This window comes from Nycticebus coucang, chromosome X, assembly GCF_027406575.1.
Source record: "Nycticebus coucang isolate mNycCou1 chromosome X, mNycCou1.pri, whole genome shotgun sequence".
Taxonomy (NCBI): Eukaryota; Metazoa; Chordata; class Mammalia; order Primates; family Lorisidae; genus Nycticebus; species Nycticebus coucang.
The window spans coordinates 20,455,829-20,478,778 of NC_069804.1; the positions used below are offsets into that span (position 1 = coordinate 20,455,829).

The 22,950-nt window shown below is 32.5% G+C and overlaps 1 protein-coding gene across 7 annotated transcripts in view; it reads left to right on the forward strand.

Moving 5' to 3' along the window:
• Positions 1-22,950, forward strand: part of CNKSR2 (connector enhancer of kinase suppressor of Ras 2) — a 330,879-nt gene that overhangs the window by 198,447 nt on the left and 109,482 nt on the right. For all 7 annotated transcript variants that reach the window (XM_053580413.1, XM_053580414.1, XM_053580415.1 and 4 more), the window contains 2 exons: positions 8,659-8,792; positions 13,567-13,778. In XM_053580413.1, the coding sequence (XP_053436388.1) occupies positions 8,659-8,792; positions 13,567-13,778 (346 nt within the window). The remainder of the gene's footprint in view (positions 1-8,658; positions 8,793-13,566; positions 13,779-22,950) is intronic.

A 22,950-nucleotide genomic window follows, 5' to 3' on the forward strand; every position in this document is an offset into this window, starting at 1 on the left:
CTTGTAGTATATGTTCATTATCAAAGATATTTGATATTCATGATGGTTCAGAGGTCACTGTTTGCCTCATTATCCAAGACGTAGATGAACAGAGCAGACTCTCCCATCACATCATTTTTTTTCTCACTGCATTATAAATTGCTTTGTTATTCCACTCTGGAGTTTCCTATTGATATGTCTTCCCCAAAGATCCTTCTTCAAAGTCTGAAGAAGAGGCCCATACTTTCAGCCATTAAGTTTTCTTCTCTGTATATGTGGAGTGAAATGTAATAATTTATTTCTAGTCTCTCATATTTCACATTGAACACCAAAAAAACCCTAGTTTCTTGCTAATCCATGCACTTTGTTCGAGAGAATATTTCTAGCAAATAAATTGATAATTTGTTCTTCTGTTATATTTTTTTTTCCACAAGCATAAAGTGAAGTGGAGAATTAAGTGGTAATGGCAATATCCATAAGAATAATTTTAATATAAAATGCTGAAATGATTGAAAGACCAACATTTTTTTTTGTTACACATACATTTGGTGTAGTATCCAAAGCTAGAGAATACAGACTTTAATTTTAAAAATTACTTCACATTATTCCCTGCCCTATATTTACAGTGGAGTTCTAAGACACTTTATTTCTAGGTCTGTTCCTAAATGCCAAGATATGTTCCTCATCAGATCACTGATTATATTTGCTCCTCATTGCTTACACAGCTATGTTGCATTTATTTATAAATCAACTTTTTCAGAATGCTGAAATCTAGAAGAAAAGGAAATCAGCATTGCTTAAGTGCTTATATACTATATGGACATTTTTGTAAAGTTATTATTTCAACTGAATTCAGTTTTATTTGAAAATGCTTCTAACATTTTTGAAAATTGCTTTAGTAGTTGACTTTTTACAGAATATTGGTGTTAAGCAAATATTTCTAGTGGTGCTAAAACACATAAGGACCGTGTATAAGTCCTCTAACATATCACATCACTGCCAACACCAAATCTGCCTGAAACTATTTTGAAGACCTGAAATGGTACCATTTTAGGATTCTTTCTTAATCTTAAGGCTTTGGCCTGTGCTAAAATGCAAAGATACCAATAAGCATAATGAAAACTGGTCAGAATTTTTATAGATTATATATTTTGGCACAAAAGATGGGACAGTACTTCAGAGTATTGAGATCTAGAAGTTGAAGGTAGACTGCCTCCCGAGGAGGAAAGTCAAACAAATAGTAGGATAAGATCTTAATGAAGGTTTTGGATTCTTTTATACCTTTATCTGAGGTCCCATTTTCTTTCTAGCACCTAAAAAATGACCTCAGATATGAAACATAAGTGCTAAATATAACAACAATCCTCTATACAGACAAAAGCACCATTCTTAATATATTCTTTTTTCAGATATATAAATCTTTAGCATTCATACTTAAAGAAGTGGACATTAGGTTTTTCTTTTTTCATAGGGCATATCAGTAATCTACCAATTATTTAAAATAGAGGATACAAAAGGAAAGACTCTATGGCATTTATTTAACTCAACATGTTTATTTTATCTTTTTCTCATACTATACCAGTTTTAATTTACCTACTAGCATTTTCAGGTTAAATATAACAAAATTTGGGAAGCATAGAGATAGACACTAATACATGCATCTTTTGAATCAACGACTTTATCCTAACACAAGGAATAATGTTTTTCTTAAAACTAACAAGGAAATAGTTATTATCAACACAAATAAAACAACTTTATCTACCCTAAGATAGAAGATGGTTAAACAATACCACATTTTTTAATTAAAGTACGAGTTCTATTTCTAAAAATATTTTAAAAGGATAGTGACTTCCAATATTACATAACTACAGTGACAAATTTTGATTTTGATTTTCTCTTAAAACTCATTCATGAAATTATAATCAAAAACAAAAGCATACAATTCAACTTCATGTTCACAGAGCAATTTCATTAGTACATTTCGTGAAATTGGCGGCTTGTTTGATAACTTCTTTATTTCTCAAATATTTTGTAATAGAACTGAGGGACTTAACGATCCCTTAGTCAAATGCTAGAAGTACATTTAATGATATCTGGAAGATGGAATTCTATTATCATCTGTATCCATTTATAAGAAGTAGAAATGTCTTATCTGAGATAGAATCTTTTATTCTAAGAAAGCAAATCAGGGATTGCTTGCTTTATGAGAGCCATTTTTCACATCTCCTTAGTGTCACCTGGTACTAATTTCCTGGATTTTGGTAAGCGTGGTGATTTCTTATGGTCAAAGTTCTTCCAATTCAATGAAAAAACCTCAGGAAACTATGAATAAACTAAAAGGTATATTGTTATATGTTTGTAGTTTTAAATTAATATTCTTAGGCCACAAGCATGCATGGTTGGTGTCTTTTTTTTTCCTTATAAGAGATGTATGGGAGAATTAGCTGGAGATTGCCTAGACTATTGCTTAAAATCACCACTGAAAATCAATGGTTTTTAAAAAAAATTAAGAACCCAGATTTTTGGTGAGAGGGCATCTCAGAAATGATCACTAAAATTGGTACTGGAATTCATAATGATTTAGATATCATTTAAGACATTTTTTCATAAAATAACATCAAGCTGTATCTTTAAAATTATGTTCCTAAACTGTATTCTAATCCATAAATCTCTTATATCAATGCCGTAGTTAACTTGTGTGATTTTGTTCTTTTCAATTTAAATTTTACTGTTTAGCATTATTTTGATGCCACTTTTGCAGGATATTTAAATATTTAGCAGAAAAGTAAATAGAAAATAGTCATAGTGGTTGATTTTATCTATCAACTTGTATAACAACTGGGATAATGCTGATTACATTATATTTCAAATAACAAGAACTAAAATTAGGTATGACACTAGACAAGAAAATAAATCTCTAACTATAAAAATGTGGTTGTGCTGACTGGGAGGCAGGAACAATTACATGCTCAAATTAGTAAATAGCTATAAGTAATTGCCACATCAAATTTTAGGTTACTAAGGTTTATGCAAATCAGTTAAAGGATCTACGTCACATTTGTGTTTTTGAGCCAAATGCTTTCAAATGTTAACACTGACTACAAATAATCACTTATAATGTGACAATTACCCATTCTTCCCTTGGTTAATATCCCAAAAATAACGTTTACTGTGGTTTGAAAAAGTGGAAGTCCAATTTTGATGTTGCAGTTTAATATGCCCATAAGACTGGACAATGCAGGATTAAATACATGAGTGTTAGCCTCAATACAGTGTGCAAAGTTTCATGATTCTGTGAAAAAAAGTCATTTTGTAGTGTGACTCCGAAGTCTTTACTAGTTATATATTGTGTAACTATGTACATATTTTTACTCACATACATCTGTACTTTTTAACCTAGCCCATTCTGGTTTCCCAATCAAATCCATGGGTTGGAAAAAATTGTCTATTTTCTTGGTAGTCTGATAAGAAAGGAAAATTTATATGTTTATAAAAGAAGTATCAAACCTTTTGTATTTATAAATTTGCATTCTAGAAAAAGCTGTGAAACAACTGAGAGTGGGAGAATTTTGAACACATGCATATCACTTGCTTAAGTTCTTTATAAATGATTTACTACTTAAGTTTGGCCAGGAAAAAGTATACCAAATAATTTCCCAAATAAGATCTAGCTTTCTTTTTTTTTTTTTTGGCCGGGGCTGGGCTTGAACCCGCCACCTCCGGCATATGGGACTGGCGCCCTACCCGTTGAGCCACAGGCGCCGCCCAGATCTAGCTTTCTTAATATGGTCAAGAAACCTTCAGGATTGTATGTAAATTCTTGCCACCCAAAATTCAGAGAAAAATTTCTCTGGTGCATTTGTTTAGATGATTAAGAAGAGAGTTGTTGATATAAAAATAATGTTCTGGTACTAATGTTGGGAATTCTAACAAGAATGTGTTTGAACTGAGTAAGGACTTTTGTGAATGTTCTAAATAATGGGGGTATTGTGATCATTTGGGTTTGTGCTTATTCCCAAGAGCAAATAAAATAAATGGCCAGGATTTATACTTGATGTAATCATTTGTATTTCAGTGGGTCATTTTCCCCCAGGAAAGCAAAGCAAGTTCTATGTGATCTTGGCATTAGTGAATTTTGAAGCTAACTACATAATGGGTGAAGCACTGTTTTAATCTTTAACCTTGGGGCTGTCTTTATGTCATTGGCTTCATTCAAGACTTTTATAGTTAGATAAAGGGAAAGCTAAATTAAGATACACTTACCAAGAGATATTAAAATGTTAAGTGTTTTCAGTAAAACCTCAACATTAAATGTAGTTTCTTAAGTATAGAGGTTCTTTTCTCATAGTCTTTAAGACTATAGAGATTTTAGGGGTACACCAGTACCTTCCAAGATGTGCTCAGTTACCTTAGAGATGTTAAAATTGGAGAGAAGGACACAAAGAAAAGACCTGAGCCATCAGAGCATCTTTACCGTTAAGAGTATCTAACTCTGTCGCCCATGCTGGAGTGCAGTTGCATGGTCACAGTTCACTGCAGCCTCAAACTCCTGGGCTCAAGCAATCCTCCTGCCTCAGTCTCCATGCCCAGCCCATCAGAAGATTTAAAGTGAGATTTCAGTGAGCCCTTACAAAAGCTAAAAAAATTATTTTACAACAATTACAATCTTCTAATGATGTTTAAACTAAATGAATCGGATATTATTGCTAAAATCATCACTCATGGTTCAGAGAAAAATTTGTGCTATACCATATTTTCAAGAATAATTTTAAAGTATGTGTATGTTCGGATTGATATTACGAAATATGTATAAGTTAAACCTAGAAGATTTCTGATTCCTGTTGACAGTAGTAAGTTATCATTAATTGAACTATGGTTATAAATGTATGTTTGAACATGTTTTTTTATTTAGGATTTGGATATTTTAAGAGATACATTCCATTTCCCCCAGAAATCTATCATAGATTTGTATAAAAGTAGCAACATATATGCAAATGTGTGTTCCCTGTTGGAGCCTCACTGAATATGTGGAAGGATAGCGATATGTCACAAGTACCATTGAAATACAAGCTAAATATGACAAGATCTTTCCAGAAAATAAGGGTTGGGGTTCAAAATGCATTTATGTAATACTTGATTGTATACCATAGTAGGTCAAGTTATGCTGAAGCTTCATGCTTACTTAAATAACAAAATATAATCCAAAAGTAATACCCTGGTATTTTATCCATAAGTATTGATAGTTTCTAATTCTCATGCCGTACAAATTTTAGCAATAGAAGAGAAGATCAAAATGATAAAAGAAAATATTACCCTTTAATTCTACTTCTTTTCTTAAATTGGAAATTCTTGATAGTACAATGATAATGGCATTTCTTTTACAATGTTACAAACAAATGATTATAAGGAACTGTTTCCAGGATAGAAAAGGCCATCTTTGTGCTTAGTATACTCTCATCGTTAGATTTTTTTTTTTTTCAATCGAAGGAATGTGCCTATTAAACTTTGAATTTGAATTGAACTCTGTTTTTGAGTTCAGGGAAGCTAAATTTGGTACTTTTTGTATATTTTCACACAGTTAAGTGGCTTTTGCTGATAGTGGTATTTTTAATGTTGTTATAGTTAGGAATTTCTTGCTGATAATTTTGACTAATTTTATCATTCTGTGCTTGATTTAGTCAAATTTTACTTGTATTTCTAATGTTATTTAATGCCTTTTTCATTTTTCTAGTCACTTAATTTTTCATCCTTTCAATTCTTGTCTAAAGTTAGAAAAATTTTTAAGAGGTGGTAAATTTAAATTTTCACAAAGACCTCCTTTTGGGTTAAGTAGCTCTTTTCATGTTCCCATGAAGCTTCTGCTTTACTAAATTTTGTTTTTACATTGCTTAATATCTTAGTTGTTTCTTAAATGTGATTCTCAAAAAAAAGTTTACTTTTTTAGCTTGAGTTAGATTGACAAAAGTTGCACCATTAGTAGACAGAAATACACTGAATATTTGTAATGCGCTTTACTTGGTACAAGGCATATTGATAAGCCAGATGATATCTTCATGATAAACCAATTGAAATACCCATTATGATTTACTGGTCAATAAAATAATAAGCTAGTTGAGTTAAACAATAGGATTGACATAATCTCTTCTTTTTCTGAAAGAATAAATTGTTTTTCTTCAGCCAGTTCAATTAATTGAACCAGCTTAGCAAAATCAAACCTGTTATCTATTTAAGCATGTTTTTCCTCTACATATGCATTTATTTGCCTAATCACATTGACTGTTGATATTAATAGCAACTCCTCATTGAAAATAGAAACTTAGAGAAATAGCAATTTGGGGGCTAATTGATGTGCCAAATTGATGTGGCTAATACTTAAATTTCCTGGAAGGGGAAAGGTAAAAAGTACCCTGGGTAGACAATCCCAGTAATAGTCCAGGCAGAATAAAATATTTTCTTGGTCCTCACCTCACACTTCGGGTATATTTAAAATACACTTGTAACCATTGACTACTACTTCTTTCCCCTTCCTTTTTTCCTTTTTTTGGGGGAAGGAAATGGATGGATACTAACCAGGAAATATTATATTTACTTCTATAGATAATAAAAGTAAAGAAGTCCTCAAAATAGAAATACAGACCCAAAAAGAGAAGGAAAATAAAAATTTAAATTTGATCATGTTTAAAAGCTTATGTTTTTAGAACTTGGTTTTAAGTTCACTTGCAGTGTTATGATATTTGAAAGTAAGAAAGCAATTATAGCATTTTAAAAACATACTGAATATTAGTTTTCTCACAATGTACCTGTTTAAAAGAATTAGAAAATAATATGCTGTGCAGTGAATGCTTTACTACATTTCTGTCATGACGAAATTTTGGTCAGACTTATTGTTTAGTGTCATTTATATTTAAAACCAAGATATCCTGTCAGAAAAGGAAACATTTGTAAAGAAAGACTCACATCACCATGACTTTATATATGTATTGTTGCATCTGTCATTCAACGATCTGTTTTAGAGGCATGAATTTATCCTTAGAAAGAAAACAATTCTTTATTTCCTCAGGCTTCATGGTATTCATCACTATAGGTGGCTCTAATAATTATTTATATAATCTCAGGATTTCCCATTGCTAGGAGTTCTGTTCCTAAAAGGCTAACATAGTTTAATGGGACACTATCCCCAAATTAACATAATTTAACATAATAGTCGACTATGTATTTTCATATCTTAAAATTCCTCAATCAGCATGTAAAATGTCTGACCTTTTAAAAAATCATATAAGATGGAATATTGTAAAGACCCCAAATACATTTATTCCCTCTCCCCACTCTTTAATTTCTATTTCATATAGATTAAAACTTAACTATCATTTTAGCAGGATGTGTGATTTCAAGCTATTAAGGTGACCTGTGTAACAAGGGAAGTCTAAACCATGAACTGAGTCCTAAATTATGTAGCCTACCCCTGTGACCAACATTGTACTTTCCATTGTACTTGACTTCTTGAACAAATTTTGTTTATCTGTACAAAAATATTGTCACAATATAAAATAGTTGTAATATGCCATTTTTGAGTGTCCAGCAATGCGTATTAAAGTAATAGAACTGTGGGTCTATATAAATAATTCTGAAAGTGTTTTTATACTAGCTAAAATGACATCTTGTCATGTAAAGATACAGTTAATTTTGTGGTCATTATTTTTGTGTTTGCAATTGCACCGAAGTTCTTACTTTTAATGTTAATTGTATACATAGCTAATAAGATCTGTAAGATCAACATAAAAATTTGTGAATTTTAGTTTCATTTTAGGATAATTTATCAAACTACTAGACTATTTTCAAATGTTGTACAGCTTGGAATTGGGGGTGCCCTTAAGTTAATACATCCTAATGTGCTGCTTAATTCAGTATATACATTTAACTTTTTAAAAAATCTTCTTATTTAATATTTAAATACAGGCATAAAATGAGATCTATAAATATGCAATTAAAGATTATTTTAAACTATAGATAAATGTGTATGCATGTGAAAGGTGAAATGGTTATGTCACATTTAATCATCATACTTTTGAAGTGGTACCGTAAAATGGCTTTACGACAGCTATGTTTATATGGACAGAAAAAAAGTACATTTTCTGAATGAAATACTCTCTCGTATTAGCCTTTTATACTCCCATGTTTTGTATCCTTTTCTGATAATCTGTAACGTTTTACTAACCTACTAGAATGGTTTGTCCTTTTGGGGAGAATATCTGAAGTAGCTTTCTCATATCAGTCAGGATGTGAATGAGCTAATTCATTTGAGAGTTACTCTTCATTATCTTTCTTTCAAAAGTAGGATTCTGGCAAAGTTAATTTAGTTTAAATAAGTTTCCCACTGTGTGATAAATCTTTCCATTATGAAACACTGCATGGTATTTTTGCCTTATAAATAGCTTTTAGGTGGTTAGACCATATAATAAGGTGAGTTGGGAACTAAGTGGAAACCTCTAATGTAATATATTATTTGGTTTTGGAGACCCAAAGGAATATCCATGTGCTAAATAACATGCTTCTTGATTTCAGCCAAGTTCAAAAAATTTGCAAAAATAGATAACTTTAAAATGATAACTATGTGTCGTTGTTGTTGTTGTTGTTTGTGTTGTTTGTGTGCGTATGTATTTTCTTTTTCATTTTAACCAGCCTCTTATACCTAGAAGTCCCACAAGCAGCGTTGCCACGCCTTCTAGCACCATCAGTACACCTACCAAACGAGACAGTTCTGCCCTCCAAGATCTCTACATTCCCCCTCCTCCTGCAGAACCATATATTCCCAGGTATAAAACTAATCATCATGTTGTTCTAGGCAGCTTCTAGCCAGAGACTAACCTAAAGCATATAAACTGTGAAGTCAATTCTCAAGGAACATTTGAACAATTGAGAACAATTCTCAGTTCTGAACACAATCTGGAAAATTGTTCCCATTATGGAGAATGTACTTTGGTTAATAATAATATTAATAACTAATTCGTATTAAACATTTACTGCACATTAGATATGTTGAACCCAAAGGAATAGGAAGTAATATTAAGTAGCTATTAGGATTATTTTAATAAGTAAAGAATAAGTGAGGCTTTTTGGTTAAGAATCCTCAGGAAATCTCAGGTTATTTTGAAACATTTAATATATTTTTTTATTACAAAAAAGAAAATTATAGATAATTTTTATGCTTTCTTAAATGTGGGTGATGAGGAAGATATTTTTAGATGATAAGGAGGAGGAGGAGGGGAGAGTGGGTTTTTTCCCTGATAATAATTCTGTAGCTAGAATTTTTATTTCATTAATTAATTAATGTTTCTTTTAGAAAATAAAGGGGGCTTACAAGGGAATGAATTGCCTTTAAAGTCTATTTTCTAGATTTCTTGAGGCTTTATCTATTTCATTTTCAGATTATTTGAAATTCCTGGCAGTTATGAAGAATATATAGCTTTATGCCATAATGCATTCTTCCCGAAAGCATTCTGCTATCCAGCCTTGTGTAATACAGAAATTATGAGAAAGGGCTAGCACTAAATGGGGATAATTAATACCTACCATAAGGAATTTGATTCAGTTTTTAAATTAGTTCTGTAATCATTCAAAAACAATAATTTAAGATCTCTTATTTTTAAGCCATAATTAAGTTTCTTTAGTATATAAAAGAATTGAATTTCTCGTGTAAATTTATTATTATTATTATCATTATTATTTTTATTTAGTACACCTAGTGTTTCATGGTCACTGACATTATATATTATGTAATCTAAATGCTACTTGGCAGTGTGGCCTATCTGCAAATACTGTGCTGTCATCTAGTAATAAAGGTATAGTCAGTTTTATATATATTTTAGTTCTTATTTTTGATAATTGAATGTAGCTATGGGAACATAGTTTGTAAGATATGATTTACTAAGCTAGAATTTCATAAGTCCTTTCTAATACATAATTTATAGTCTAATGTTCAGGTTAAAATTAGATATATAAATCCATCCAAAATCCTAGTAAAATGCAAGTTGCATTTTAGTTTTATTAAGACAGCATCAGACTTTCTGAATACTGTGGCATGAGGAGCAATGAAAGCATGTGTGTTCCAAATAGGAAGCAACTTTTTATGGTTTGTTTTTCTTTTAATTGGAAAGATTTTCATTTCAGTGCAAATGATTATTTTAAGGAGCTTTATCTTTCAGAGAGCTACACATAGAGATAAACATCAAAAAATTATTTATATCAAATCTCTGTAGGTTTTAATGTTCTTCCCTTTTATTTTGAGTAGGAAGGAACTTGTTATAAAGTGTCTCCTAGAGAAAAAGTATTTAAAATACATTTAAGAGGACAAAAGAATACACTTCAGTAGGACAAAGGTTCTGTCCTCTGAGTATGGGGAAGATATTATTAAGGCAATATAGTCAAGGTAGTAAAAAGATTGAACATGCTAATTTAAAAAATACTAGAGAATATGAGCGGTTGAAATTGTCAACATAATAATGCTTTTTTGTCAGTATTACTTGAAAGCTTTAATATTTTCAGTAAAATCCATAATTAGTATTTACTGTCTCACTATAATTCATTCTTAGTTGGTCAGTATATAATTTAGCAGAATACAGCAGAATGTTCTAAATACATTTTGAATCAAATTATGAGTTAACCAGTCATACATTCTTTTGATATAGCTGTCGGAACAATCTATGCATCAAAGCCCCTTTGAACCACAGCCTTATACAAATTATTTGCATTTTGTGGTTTGACTTGAAGTTATAAGTCATAAAACTGTTTACAGTTGTCATTATTTTTATAGATACAGCTTTGACACTTTTTTCTATTTTCTCATTTCGAGGATGAATGTAGTTGACCTAATTTAACTCTTCTGAGTATTTCTTTTTTTTCCCACATTAAAAACCTTTGTTTATGTAGAATTAAGCATTTTGGTAGTATGTGAATATATATGAATTATATGTTTAATTTGAATTGTAAGCTTCATCAAAAGACTTAAAAATGGTAGGACCTGGTAGTCAAGTTAGGCAGAATTTTTTCAGGTGATTACAATTCTTTGAACACATTTATTCCAGAAAACAAAAGTGATTACAAAAAGTGCCTTTTTCTCTAGAAGAGAACAACAAATATATGTGAAGTGAGTGAAATTTGGTTGGCATTTTATTATATATCCATGACTATATATACAGTTTCCTAATATGTAGTACATGTTTATACTTAACTAAATGTCTTTTCCTATGATAAAAAATGAAGTGTTTTTGTAGGTCTTTGAATAACTATGAAGTTTAAACACTAACTTCTCTTATTAATTCCACTGTATGCCAGTAAATACAAAGAAAGTTCACTAAAGCAAATGCTTTTAATATTTCCCTAAATCCTTTATAGAGCAAGGCATATATTTATTATATACATGTGTAAATATTAACCATTAAGAAAGATTTAATCTTTACAGCAGAATGAATTAATACATTGAGTTCTTCAGGGATTCATGATCTGAGAAAACATATAAACATACACATGCACACACGTTTTTATACATAATTACTTGTACCACTTTGTTCTACTGGAAAGTTTGTTTTTGCTTTGTGCTTTTCTCCATTTGATTTTATTTGAGTATATTTGGTATATACATGTTTAACAAATCTGCCCTGTAGATATGAGAGTAGGAAATACCAACCCTTCCAATTTTCTACCCCAAGAAGTGACCATATAAAAATAGCATGGTATACTAATAGGGCTAAGTCACGCTCTGATCTCAGCTAGATTGACATTCATGTTACAAATTCACAGAGAAGTCTGCCCATTTTGCAGATAGGCGTAACCGTATGTCAGTACCACAAATTCATTAGGGCTGTTTCCAAGCTAATTTCAGTGTCAATTTCTTTTTGATAGTAGGTTAACAATAACAAAAAGTACTAATTTTATATTGCTTCTTTCATGTTGCCTAAGAAGTAGCTACATAGTTAGTTATATCTTGGCAATAAGCAGTACTTTTATATTAGAAAATGAAAAAGTAAATGGCAATGTAAACGGCAATCTTACCTTGGATTAAATAGATAAAGACAACTTGTCAATTCAGTTAGTCTTAAGAATATTATTTACTACTTTCTACACATTTCAGATACTGGAATATAATTCCCTTCATTGGGACAAACCTAATCTAAACATTTGTACACAGACACAGAAATAAAGATTTTTGCTAGACTAGGTCATATTTTGGAATTGATATCACTTTTTTTTTTTTTTTTTTTAAGAGAGAGAGTCTTACTTTATCGCCCTCAGTAGAGTAGTAGAGTGCTGTGGGGTCACAGTTCCCAGCAACCTCCAACTCCCGGGCTTAGGTGATTCTCTTGCCTCAGCTTCCCAAGTAGCTGATATCACCTTTATAAGTTTATCACCATTTTATAATATATAATAGAACATAATTAAAATTTTGTTTTTATCTGTTTTATAATTCAGTTTTCTAGTCTTATTACTCAACATGAAATTAAATTTGCTTATGATTTGAAAGTATTTATTCATAGCACTGTTTAGGGTAACTGGAATCAATTAAGAACTTGAAGAAATAAGATCCACAAGTGAAGAAACATTACATCTTCATTCATAGTCACGTTCTAGAAGGCAAGCTTTTCTAACAAAAATTTCATAGCTTATCAGTGAAACATTTCATAGAATAAACAGGGTTCAATTTAACTAATTCTAAATGGACTATTTCAAAATACCATACCTATTACTATGTATGAATAATAAATTTGGGGCTACTGTAAATTTTTAGAGATTTTTCTCTTTAGAACCATAAAGAAGAAAAAAGATCAACTTCTGTCACCCCAAGTCTCCTTAAACTACAATTTCTTCACTTTCTCTCCACAAGAAAAATTGTGTAATAAGAGTTTGACATATTAGTTTAGAATGAGTTCTATGAATGTATCTTTTTACTCTTAAATGAGATATATAGTTTGAATATGAGAATAATTATTTTCATTAAGATTTATTTTAAACTAATAACATGCTGTTTGAAATTCTTACAATAATGGTTTATATAGTGCTAATTAGGTTCCTAAAGCCATAGTGTCCCTTATGGTAGTTCTTAAACACATCTTTGCTTTTAAGTAGTATGTATTTTACAGAGAATCAATTAGATAAACTGGCAGGGGAAAAAAAAATGTAAGGTTAACACTGTTAGAATTATACCTACTGTCTCAAGCACTAAAAGCAACTTATGTGCAAAGATGATTTTCTTTGAATGACCTGGTAAAATGACAAGTGGACTAGAGCAAAAGTTGGAAGATCCATGGCTAATTTCCAGCTGTCAGTTATTAGCTGTGTGATATTGAGGCAAGTTGTTTAACCACTCTGAGCCTCAGCATTTTGGGGTTTTTTTGTTTGTTTGTTTTTGGGTTTTTTTTTTTTTTTTGCAAAACAGAAATAATTTAAAATTGCCTATAAACCTCAAAGAAAGTTTGCAAAGATCAGGACATATATTGTACAAGAAGAATGTTATTAATATTTTTGACCCTGTACCATTTTACTATCCTAACACTTTTTTCCTGTGTCATCTCCTTTACTATAACCTTTTGTTAGGGATGAAAAAGGAAACCTTCCTTGTGAAGACCTCAGAGGACATATGGTAGGAAAGCCAGTGCATAAGGGATCTGAGTCACCAAATTCATTTCTGGATCAGGAATATCGAAAGAGGTTTAATATTGTTGAAGAAGATACTGTCTTATATTGCTATGAATATGAAAAAGGAAGATCAAGTAGTCAAGGAAGGCGAGAAAGCACCCCAACTTATGGTAAGAGTTCTTCTCTTAAGTTTACATAGGAATGTATGTCTGGCATGAGACTCAATTTACTTGAATAGGCTTTTGGGTTGTGAGAATTACTTGATAGCTTTTGAATCTTTATACTTGATCTATGTCCTTCATGTGCTTCAAAGTGGGATCTCAACAATATGAGGAGTGAGGCTAAAAAATATTCTAGATTTTCCGAAGATAACAACAATAGGTAACATTTCAGCTCATAATGATTTATGAAAACATGTTTAGCATCACATGTACTTCTTGTATGTTAGGTGTGCCAAAATTGAAAAATCCAAGTGTCTTTTTAAATGAATACTTACTATTAACATAACTTGTTTAAAATAAAATTATCTCTTATTATCCAGGGATTTTATTGTCTGTATAAAATATCATCTCAGTTTTTGTATTTTTTTAAGAAGCTTGAAAATTAATTTGGAATTTGAGTGGAAGTAGATATTAAATAGGATTGATGTACTGTCTTTAGGGCAAAAAGAGCCTAGAGTTACCATGTACATAGAATTTTTTAAATTTTCGACATGAATGACCAAGAAAGTAGCCTAGCGGCAAATACTTAAGATTGATTTAGTGTATCTAAACGATTTACAGATAAAGTTGCTTGAAGTTAAAGTAGCAAAGTCTGTGGTCCTATTGCAAGAATGAATTGATTAAATTGGAAGTCTCAGCTCCTCCCTTTCAAGTCTTCAAATTAATCATTTTCAGTAAGGTGCTTATACTTTGGGGGAAGACAAGATTCCTGCTAATTAGTCCAGACTTGACCAACAGGAGGTGGGCAGAGAGCAAGTTGTTTTTAACTCTCCCTTTCCACTCACCTCCATCCCTTATCTACTGTGGCCATATACTTCCTTCCTTTGGTCCCCAAAGAGCAATCATCACAGATCTTCTTATACATGTCTTATTTCCTTAAAGCTCTTAGGTAATAATTATGAATGAGAAATTTTGCCCAAAATTATCCTGAAGAATAAGACTTCTTGTCTGACTTTATGTTATTCTCTGTACATGTACCTTTTTATCAAGAGAATAAATGATGATTACTTTTAGCATAACTCCTCAATTACATTACTTTGGTAGCACTTATTTTAAACTGTTACATATTGAACGTATTTTGACCTTCACTTTTCTCCCCTATGATAAACAAGCAGTAAAAAGGCTTACCTTCTTTGTTATCCCTACCCCTGAACCATGAGATAATAGGAACTTTTTAATTCTTATTCGTTCAGTTCACAAACATTTATTGACTGCCTACTAATGGATAGGCAGTAGTGTATAACAATTCTTCTTTTTATATGTCCCAGAATTATCTGGCTATTTTATATTTATGTTGAAGTATTTAATAAATGTTTAATTTAAGAAGTAATTATAGTCACCAAATGAAGTCACTGGTAATGACTTAATTAAAAATGTTTTCTAGGTTCTTACATGAATGGCTATAAATTGTTAGCCCCTTCCAACTACAGTTTAAAGCATCTAGTGCCATCATGGTCTATGAATCATTGTCCACTGATAAAATAGAATGCTGTTTAAATTTTAGAAAATTTAGATAGCCTATAGATACTTTATATCTTTTTATAAACAACTTAGAAAAAAGGAAATGTGTACAAGCTTAAGGAGAAAGACGTAAGCAAAGTTTTTTTTATTTAGTGTCATCTTTAAGCTTTTTATAAATTGGTATGTAATAATTGCACATACTTAAGGGATAAAGGGGGTAATGTTTCAATACATGTATACAATGTGTAATGATCAAATTGAGGTAATTAGCATATCCATCACCTTAAGCATTCATCTTTTTTTGAACTGGGAATATTCAAAATCTTCTCTTGTAGCTATTAGAAATTTATACAGTAAATTATTGTTTACTGTAGTCACCCTCCAGTACTGTAAAACACTAAAAGTTATTCCTTCCATATAGCTATAATTTTATATCTGTTAACCAACTTCTAAAGTTCTCCCACTTCCAGCCTGCTAGTATACTTCTACACCTTTCCTTTGGGTACACACTCAATATGGGATTGACGGGTAATATGATAGTTCTAATTTTTATTTATTTTTTATTTTTTTGCAATTTTTGGCCGGGGCAGTTTGAACCTGCCACCTCTGGTATATGGGGCCAGCACGCTACTCTTTTGAACCACAGGCGCCGCCCTCTAATTTTTATTATTTGAAGACCCTCCATACTGTTTTCTACAGTGATTGTACTAATTTACATGCCCATCTACAGCATATAAGAGTTTTCTTTCTGTGCATCCTTGCCAGCATTTTTTCTTTCTGATATAATCATTCTAAATGGGATGAAGTGATAATCTCATTGTGGTTTTGATCTGTCTTTTCCTAGTGATTAGTGATGTTGAGCATTTTCCATATTCTTGTAAGTCATTTGTATATCTTTATTTGAGGAATGTCTGCTCATGTCCTTTTCCCACTTCTTAATGAGATTATTTGGGTTTGGGGGGTTTGCCATTATGTTGTTTAAGTTCCTTGTATATTCTGTATGTTAAGCCCTAGTTAGATGAACAGTTCCCAGATGTTTTCCTCTGAAGCAACAAGTTCTTTAATACAATCCCATTTATCTATTTTTTATTTTATTTTTTTTTATATTTATTTATTTTTATTAAACCATAGCTGTGTACATTAGTATGATCGTGGGGCACCATACACTTGGTTCATAGATCGTTTGACACATTTTCATCACATTAGTTAACATAGCTTTTGTAGCATTTTTTATTTTTTAGTTTGTTACATATGCTTTTGAAATTTTAGCCATAAATATTTGTCTAGACAATGTTCTGAAGTGTTATCCCTGTGTTTCCTGTTTTCTGTTAGTAGTTTTAGTGTTTTGGGTCTTACATTTAACTATTTAATCCATTTTAAGTTGATCGTTATGTGTGATGAGAGACAGAGGTCTGATTTCATTCTTCTGCATATGGATATCCAGTTTTCTCAGCATGATTTATTTATTGAAAAGGCTGTCCTTACTCCAGTGTATATCCATGGTATCTCTGTCAAAAATCAGCTGGCTGTGAATACATGGATATATTTCTGGGTTCTCTGTTCTATTCCATTAATCTGTGTGTCTGTTTTTATATCAGTGCCATCAAATTTTCATTATGATAGCTTTATAGTATAATTTGAAGTTAGGTAATGTGATGCCCCCAACTTTGTTTTTTCTGCTCAGGATTGCCTTGGATATTTGGAGTCTTATGTGGTTCTATACAAATTTTAGCATTCTTTTTTCTATTTCTGTGAAGAGTATCATGGTATTTTGTTAAGGATTGCATTGAATTTACAGATTGTTTTGGTCATCGTGGTTATTTTCCCAATAGTAATTCTTCTGATTCAGGAGCATGTGAAGGCTTTCCATTTGGTTGTATCCACTTCAGTTTCTTTCGTAAGTGTTTTGTAGTTTTCCTTGTAAAGGAAACTTGCTTAAGTTTATTTCTAGATATTTTTGGTAGTTATTGTACGTTGGATTGCCTTCCTGATTTCTTATTCAGGTAGTTTGTTCATGTATAAAAAACACTACTTCTGTGAAACTAGTGTATGGTGCCCCATGATCACATTAATGTACACAGCTATGATTTAATAATAAAAAAACTACTGATTTTGTATATTAATATTGTATCCTGAAAATATACTAAATTTTTTATTAGTTCTAAAATTTTTTGTAGCGTCTTTAGGTTTTTCTATATTTAAGATCATACCATCTGCAAACAGGGACAATTTTATTTCCTCCTTTCCAATTTGGATGCCCTTTATTTCTTTCCTTGCCTAATTGCTAAGACTAGTACTCTAACGAATAAGAGTAATGAAAGTAGGCATCTTTGTCTTGTTCCCATTCTTAGACGAAAGTATTTCAGCTTTTCCCTGTTCAGTATGATATTAGCTATGGGTTTGTCATTTATGGCCTTTATTATATTATGTTCTTCCATACCCAATTTGTTAGAATATTTTTATCATGAAGGTATGTTGAATTTTATCAAATGCTTTTGTTGTGTCTATTGAGATATTTGTATGTTTTTTTGTCCTTCATGCTGTTAATGTATTTATTAATTTGTGTATATCAAACCATTTCTACATCTCTGGGATAAATCCCATGTGCTCATGACATGTAATATTTTCAATATGCTGTTGGATTTAATTTGCTAACGTTTCATTGAGGATTTTTACCTCCAAATTCATCAGGGATGTTGGCCTATGCTTTTTTATTATTGTTGTTGTGTCCTTGTCTGGTTTTGGTATCAGGCCTCATATAATAAGTTTAAAAGAATTCTCTCTCTTCGTTTGTTTGGAATAATTTGAAAAGAATTTTTGTAATTCTTTTAGAGGTTGGTAGAATTCAGCAATGAAACCATCTGGTCCTGAATTCTTTGTTGGGAGACTTTTAACTTCTGATTTAATCTCATTTATCATTGGTCTGTTCAAATTTTCTATTTCTTCTTGGTTTAATCTTGATAGATTTTGTGTGTCAGCGAATTTATCCATTTTCTCTAAGTTTTCCAATTTATTGGCATATAGTTGTCCATAATAATCTCTAGTAGTCCTTTGTATTTTGTATATCAGTTGTAATGTCTCCTTATTATTTTATTTACATCATCTCTCTTTTTAGTATAGCTAATGCTTTGTTGATTTTGTTTATCATTTAACAAAACAACTTTTATTTTGTTAATCTTTTTATTTTTAATCTATTTTGTTTCGTTCTGCTCACAGCTTTACATGTCTTTTATTTATTGGTTTGGGATTCATTGAGGGTACAAAGACTTAAGTTACACTGAATACATTTATTAGGTAAAGTCCCTCTTATAATTGTGTCTCAGACCTGCACATTTTTTTCCTACCAATTTAGGTGTGCTCTTTCTTTTCCTTGAGGAATTAGGTAATTGGAAATATTACTAGTTTTTTGATATAGGTATTTATTGCTATAAACTTCTTGCTTAGTACTGCTTCTGCTATAAGCCATAGGTTTTGATATGTTATGTTTCCATTGTCATTTGTTTCAATAAATTTTTTAATTTCTTTCTTAATTTCTTCATTTGTCATTAAGGAGCATATTGTTTAATTTCCATATGCTTACACAGTTTCCAATATTTCTCTTGTTATTAATACCTGGTCTTATTGTATTCTGAAAAGATATTTGACAGGATTCCAGTTTTTCTTAAATTTGTCAAGACTTGTTTTGGGGCTTATCATATGGTCTATCCTGGAGAACATTCCAGTATGTTTCTGTAGCTGTTAAATGAAATGTTCTGTGTATATGTGTTAGATCCATTTGGTCTATTGTGCAGTTTAAGTCTGATGTTTCTTTTTAATTTTTTTATTTGTTTTATTCAAATTAATATGAGGGTACAATTTTTAGGTTACATTGTTCTCCCTTCCAGGGTAAAGTTCCATTTGTAGAAGAGCCCCTCACCCAGGGGGCATGTTATACACCCTCACAATTTTCACATTAGGTGAGATCCCACAAGTCTGATGTTTCCTGATTTTTTTTAGAAAGATGATCTTTTCAATCCTGAGAATGGGGCATTGAAGTCCCCAGTTATTATATTGAGGCCTATATCTCCCTTTAATTCTAATAATGTTTGCTTAATATATCTCGGATCTCCTGTGTTGGAGGCATATATATTTATATTATTATATCCATTGGCTGACTTGATCTTCTTTGTCTCTTTTTATTTTGTTTTACTTAAGGTTTATTTTATCTGATAACAGTATATCTACTCCTCAATTTTAGTTTTTGTTTGCATTGAATATCTATTTACATTTCTTTACTGTCAGTCTGTGTGTGTATTTATAGATAAAGTGAATTTCTTGTAGGTAGATTATAATTGGGTCTTATTTTTTAATGATTCTACCAGTTTATGTCTCTTATTTGGGGAATTTAAACTGTTTACATTCCAAGTTGGTGTTGATAGATGAATATTTATTCCTTTCATTTCATAATTGTTTTCTGATTGTTTTATATATCCTTTATTCCTTTTTTACTCTTATTGTTTATTGTGGTTTGGTGGTTTTCTGTAGTAATAAGGTTTGATTCCTTTTTCTTTCTTATTTCTGTTCTACTTTACCATTGACTTTTATTCTTCCTTATGTTTCCATGTTCAAAATTATTGTCTGTTTACTTTTAGATGTAAGATTTCCTTAAGAATTTATTGTAGGGCTGGTCTAATGGTGATGAATTTCCTCATTCTTTGCTTGTTTGGGAAAGAGATTATTTCTCCTTCAGTGACAAAGGATGCTTTGGCTGGGCATAGTGTTATTACTTGACAGTTTTGTTTTTTTTTCTTTTCTCACTTTGAATATATCATCCCATTCTATTCCAACCTGTAAGGTTTCTCCTTAGAAATCTGTCACTGTGATGAAAATTCCCTTATATGTGACCTGGTACTTTTGTTGTTTTTATAATTTTCCCTTGGCTTTGACTTTTGACCTTTTAATTTTAATGTACCATGAAAAAGTCCTTATGGGATTGACTTTATTTGGTATACTTTGAGCTTTCTCTATCTGAATATCTAAATCTCTTGCAAAACTTGGGACATTTTCAGCTAATATTTTGTTAAATAGGTTGTCTATACCTTTGCCCACCTTGTTTCCTTCTGGAATACCCAAAATTGAAATATTTGGTCTCTTGATGTTGTCCAGTATGTGATGTAGGCATTCTAAATTCTTTCCAAATTTTTTTTAATCTGACCGCATTATTTCAAAAGACCTGTCTTCAAGTTCAGAAATTCTTTCTTCTGCTTGATCTACCCTGTTTCCCCGAAAATAAGACCTACTTACAGGAAAGATAAGATGTCCCCTGAAAATAAGACCTAGCGCATCTTTGGGAGCACACCTTAAAATAAGACACTGTCTTATTTTCGGGGAAACAGGGTAGTTTGTTGTTGCAGCTCTTGATTGTATTTTTCATTTCATTCATTGAATTCTTCCATTTTAGAGTTTCTGTTTAGTTCTTATGATATCTATTTCTTTACTGAATTTCTCATTCAGATCATGAATTGTTTTCCTGATTCTGTTGAATTGTACTTTGTCTATCTGTAGTCTCTCTTACTGAGTTTCCTTAAACTCATTGTTTTGAATTCCTTATCAGATATTTCATAGATATCCTTTTCTTTGTGATCTATTTCTGGAGAATTATTGTGTTCCTTTGGAGGTATCATGTTCCCTTTATCATATTTCTGATGTCCCTATATTGGTATCTGTGCATCTGGCGGAGGAGTCACTTCTTTTAGTTTTATGGATTTGCTTTCATAGGGAAAGACATTTTATTATAGATATCTTCTATAATGTCATTTGGGTGGGTTTGGAGTAGGTGCAGTAGTATAGTCTCCATGTGATTTCCTCAGCTGTAGACAACATGTGTGGTATCTCTCCCAAGTGTCTTGAGTAACCTAGGCCATAGGTGTTTCTAGTGGCTGTGGTATTGCTTTGCTAGGGCTGGGGACTGCCAGGTGAGCCCATTCTTAGACTCCTGGTGGGTGTGCACAAGCACACAGTTTTGCTGCTGGACATGGAGAGGTTCACTGTTGATAGCAGGCCCCAGGTAGGCCGCTTTGGGGAGATGCACAACACTTCACTGCTGAAGTCAGTTGGGATCACTTGTAGTGATAGTGGACCTTGGAAGCCCTGTTCTCAGGCCCCTAGAAGTGATATGAGGTGGCTCTGCTCCTGGAGTGGCTGAGGTCACCAGCAGTAACAGGCACAAGTGGACCCATTCATGGGTGGAGTGAGTTGTGCAAAAGCTCAGTTGCTGAAATGGCATTGTGCCAGCAGTGGCAGGCCCTGGATAAGTTGGCCCATTAGCCTAGGGCTTGGGCGGGGGATCTCAGTTCACAGCAGCTCCTTCACCAGAGTGGGGGGGGGGGGCGCTTACTACCCTGTTTCCCCGAAAATAAGACCTACTTACAGGAAAAATAAGACATCCCCTGAAAATAAGACCTAGCACATCTTTGGGAGCACACCTTAAAATAAGACACTGTCATATTTTCGGGGAAACAGGGTAGCAATGGTGGTGGTCCATGGAAGAACCAGTCCTCAAGTCTGAGGGGCCATACAGCACTCTGCTACTAGAGTAGGTGGGTTCCTACAGAGCAAATCCTGGATAGTTGGATTTCAGTATCTGGGGAGAAGCATACATGTTGGTTTCGTCTCAGGGATGACCTCTCCACTGTGCTCAACCACTTGTTCCCTGCATGGGCTTGCGTGCCGGGTTTACAGCTACACTGCTGGGTCCATCTGAGGTCATGGCCCTGTGGCCCTTTATGTGGGTATGACAGGATGATGTCAGGGCTCTTAATATATAGAGATATATAGCTTGTTGAGCCCCTAAGCAGGATGAACTCTGGCAGTGGCTCAACCTCTAAATGGTGCCATGATATAGTAGCCTGGGTCCAAAGGCATGGGGGAAACCCAACATGAGATTCCTCTCTGGTGTAATATAGACATGTGGACACCAATCAGCTCTTCATACTAGCTTCAGGGCCTCTGAGGACTGTTGGGTTCTTCTGTAGGTAGTATTGCAAGCATCCCTACTGGGAATGTGGATTACTGGGCACCTTTTGTTTACCTTTTCCTACAATAGGAAGTCCCTCTTGTTCAAAGCCAATCCCAACTAGGTGCTTCATTTCCCTCTTGTCTCACAAAGTCTTTGTCACTTCCTTGCTGAATTCTGGTGTTCTCCTCTGGATGCTTATTTAATATTTGGTTATCTACTTATTATTTTGTTCCTTCTTTGTGGAGGAGGCAAATGTGGGGCACCTCTAGCAATCCATCTTGAATTCTCCAAAGCTCTTTTTTTTTTTATTGTTGGGGATTCATTGAGGGTACAATAAGCCAGTTACACTGATTGCAATTGTTAGGTAAAGTCCCTCTTGCAATCATGTCTTGCCCCCATACAGTGTGACACACACCAAGGCCCCACCCCCCTCCTTCCGTCCCTCTTTCTGCTTCCCCCCCATAACCTTAATTGTCATTAATTGTCCTCATATCAAAATTGAGTACATAGGATTCATGCTTCTCCATTCTTGTGATGCTTTACTAAGAATAATGTCTTCCACTTCCATCCAGGTTAATACGAAGGATGTAAAGTCTCCATTTTTTTTAATGGCTGAATAGTATTCCATGGTATACATATACCACAGCTTGTTAATCCATTCCT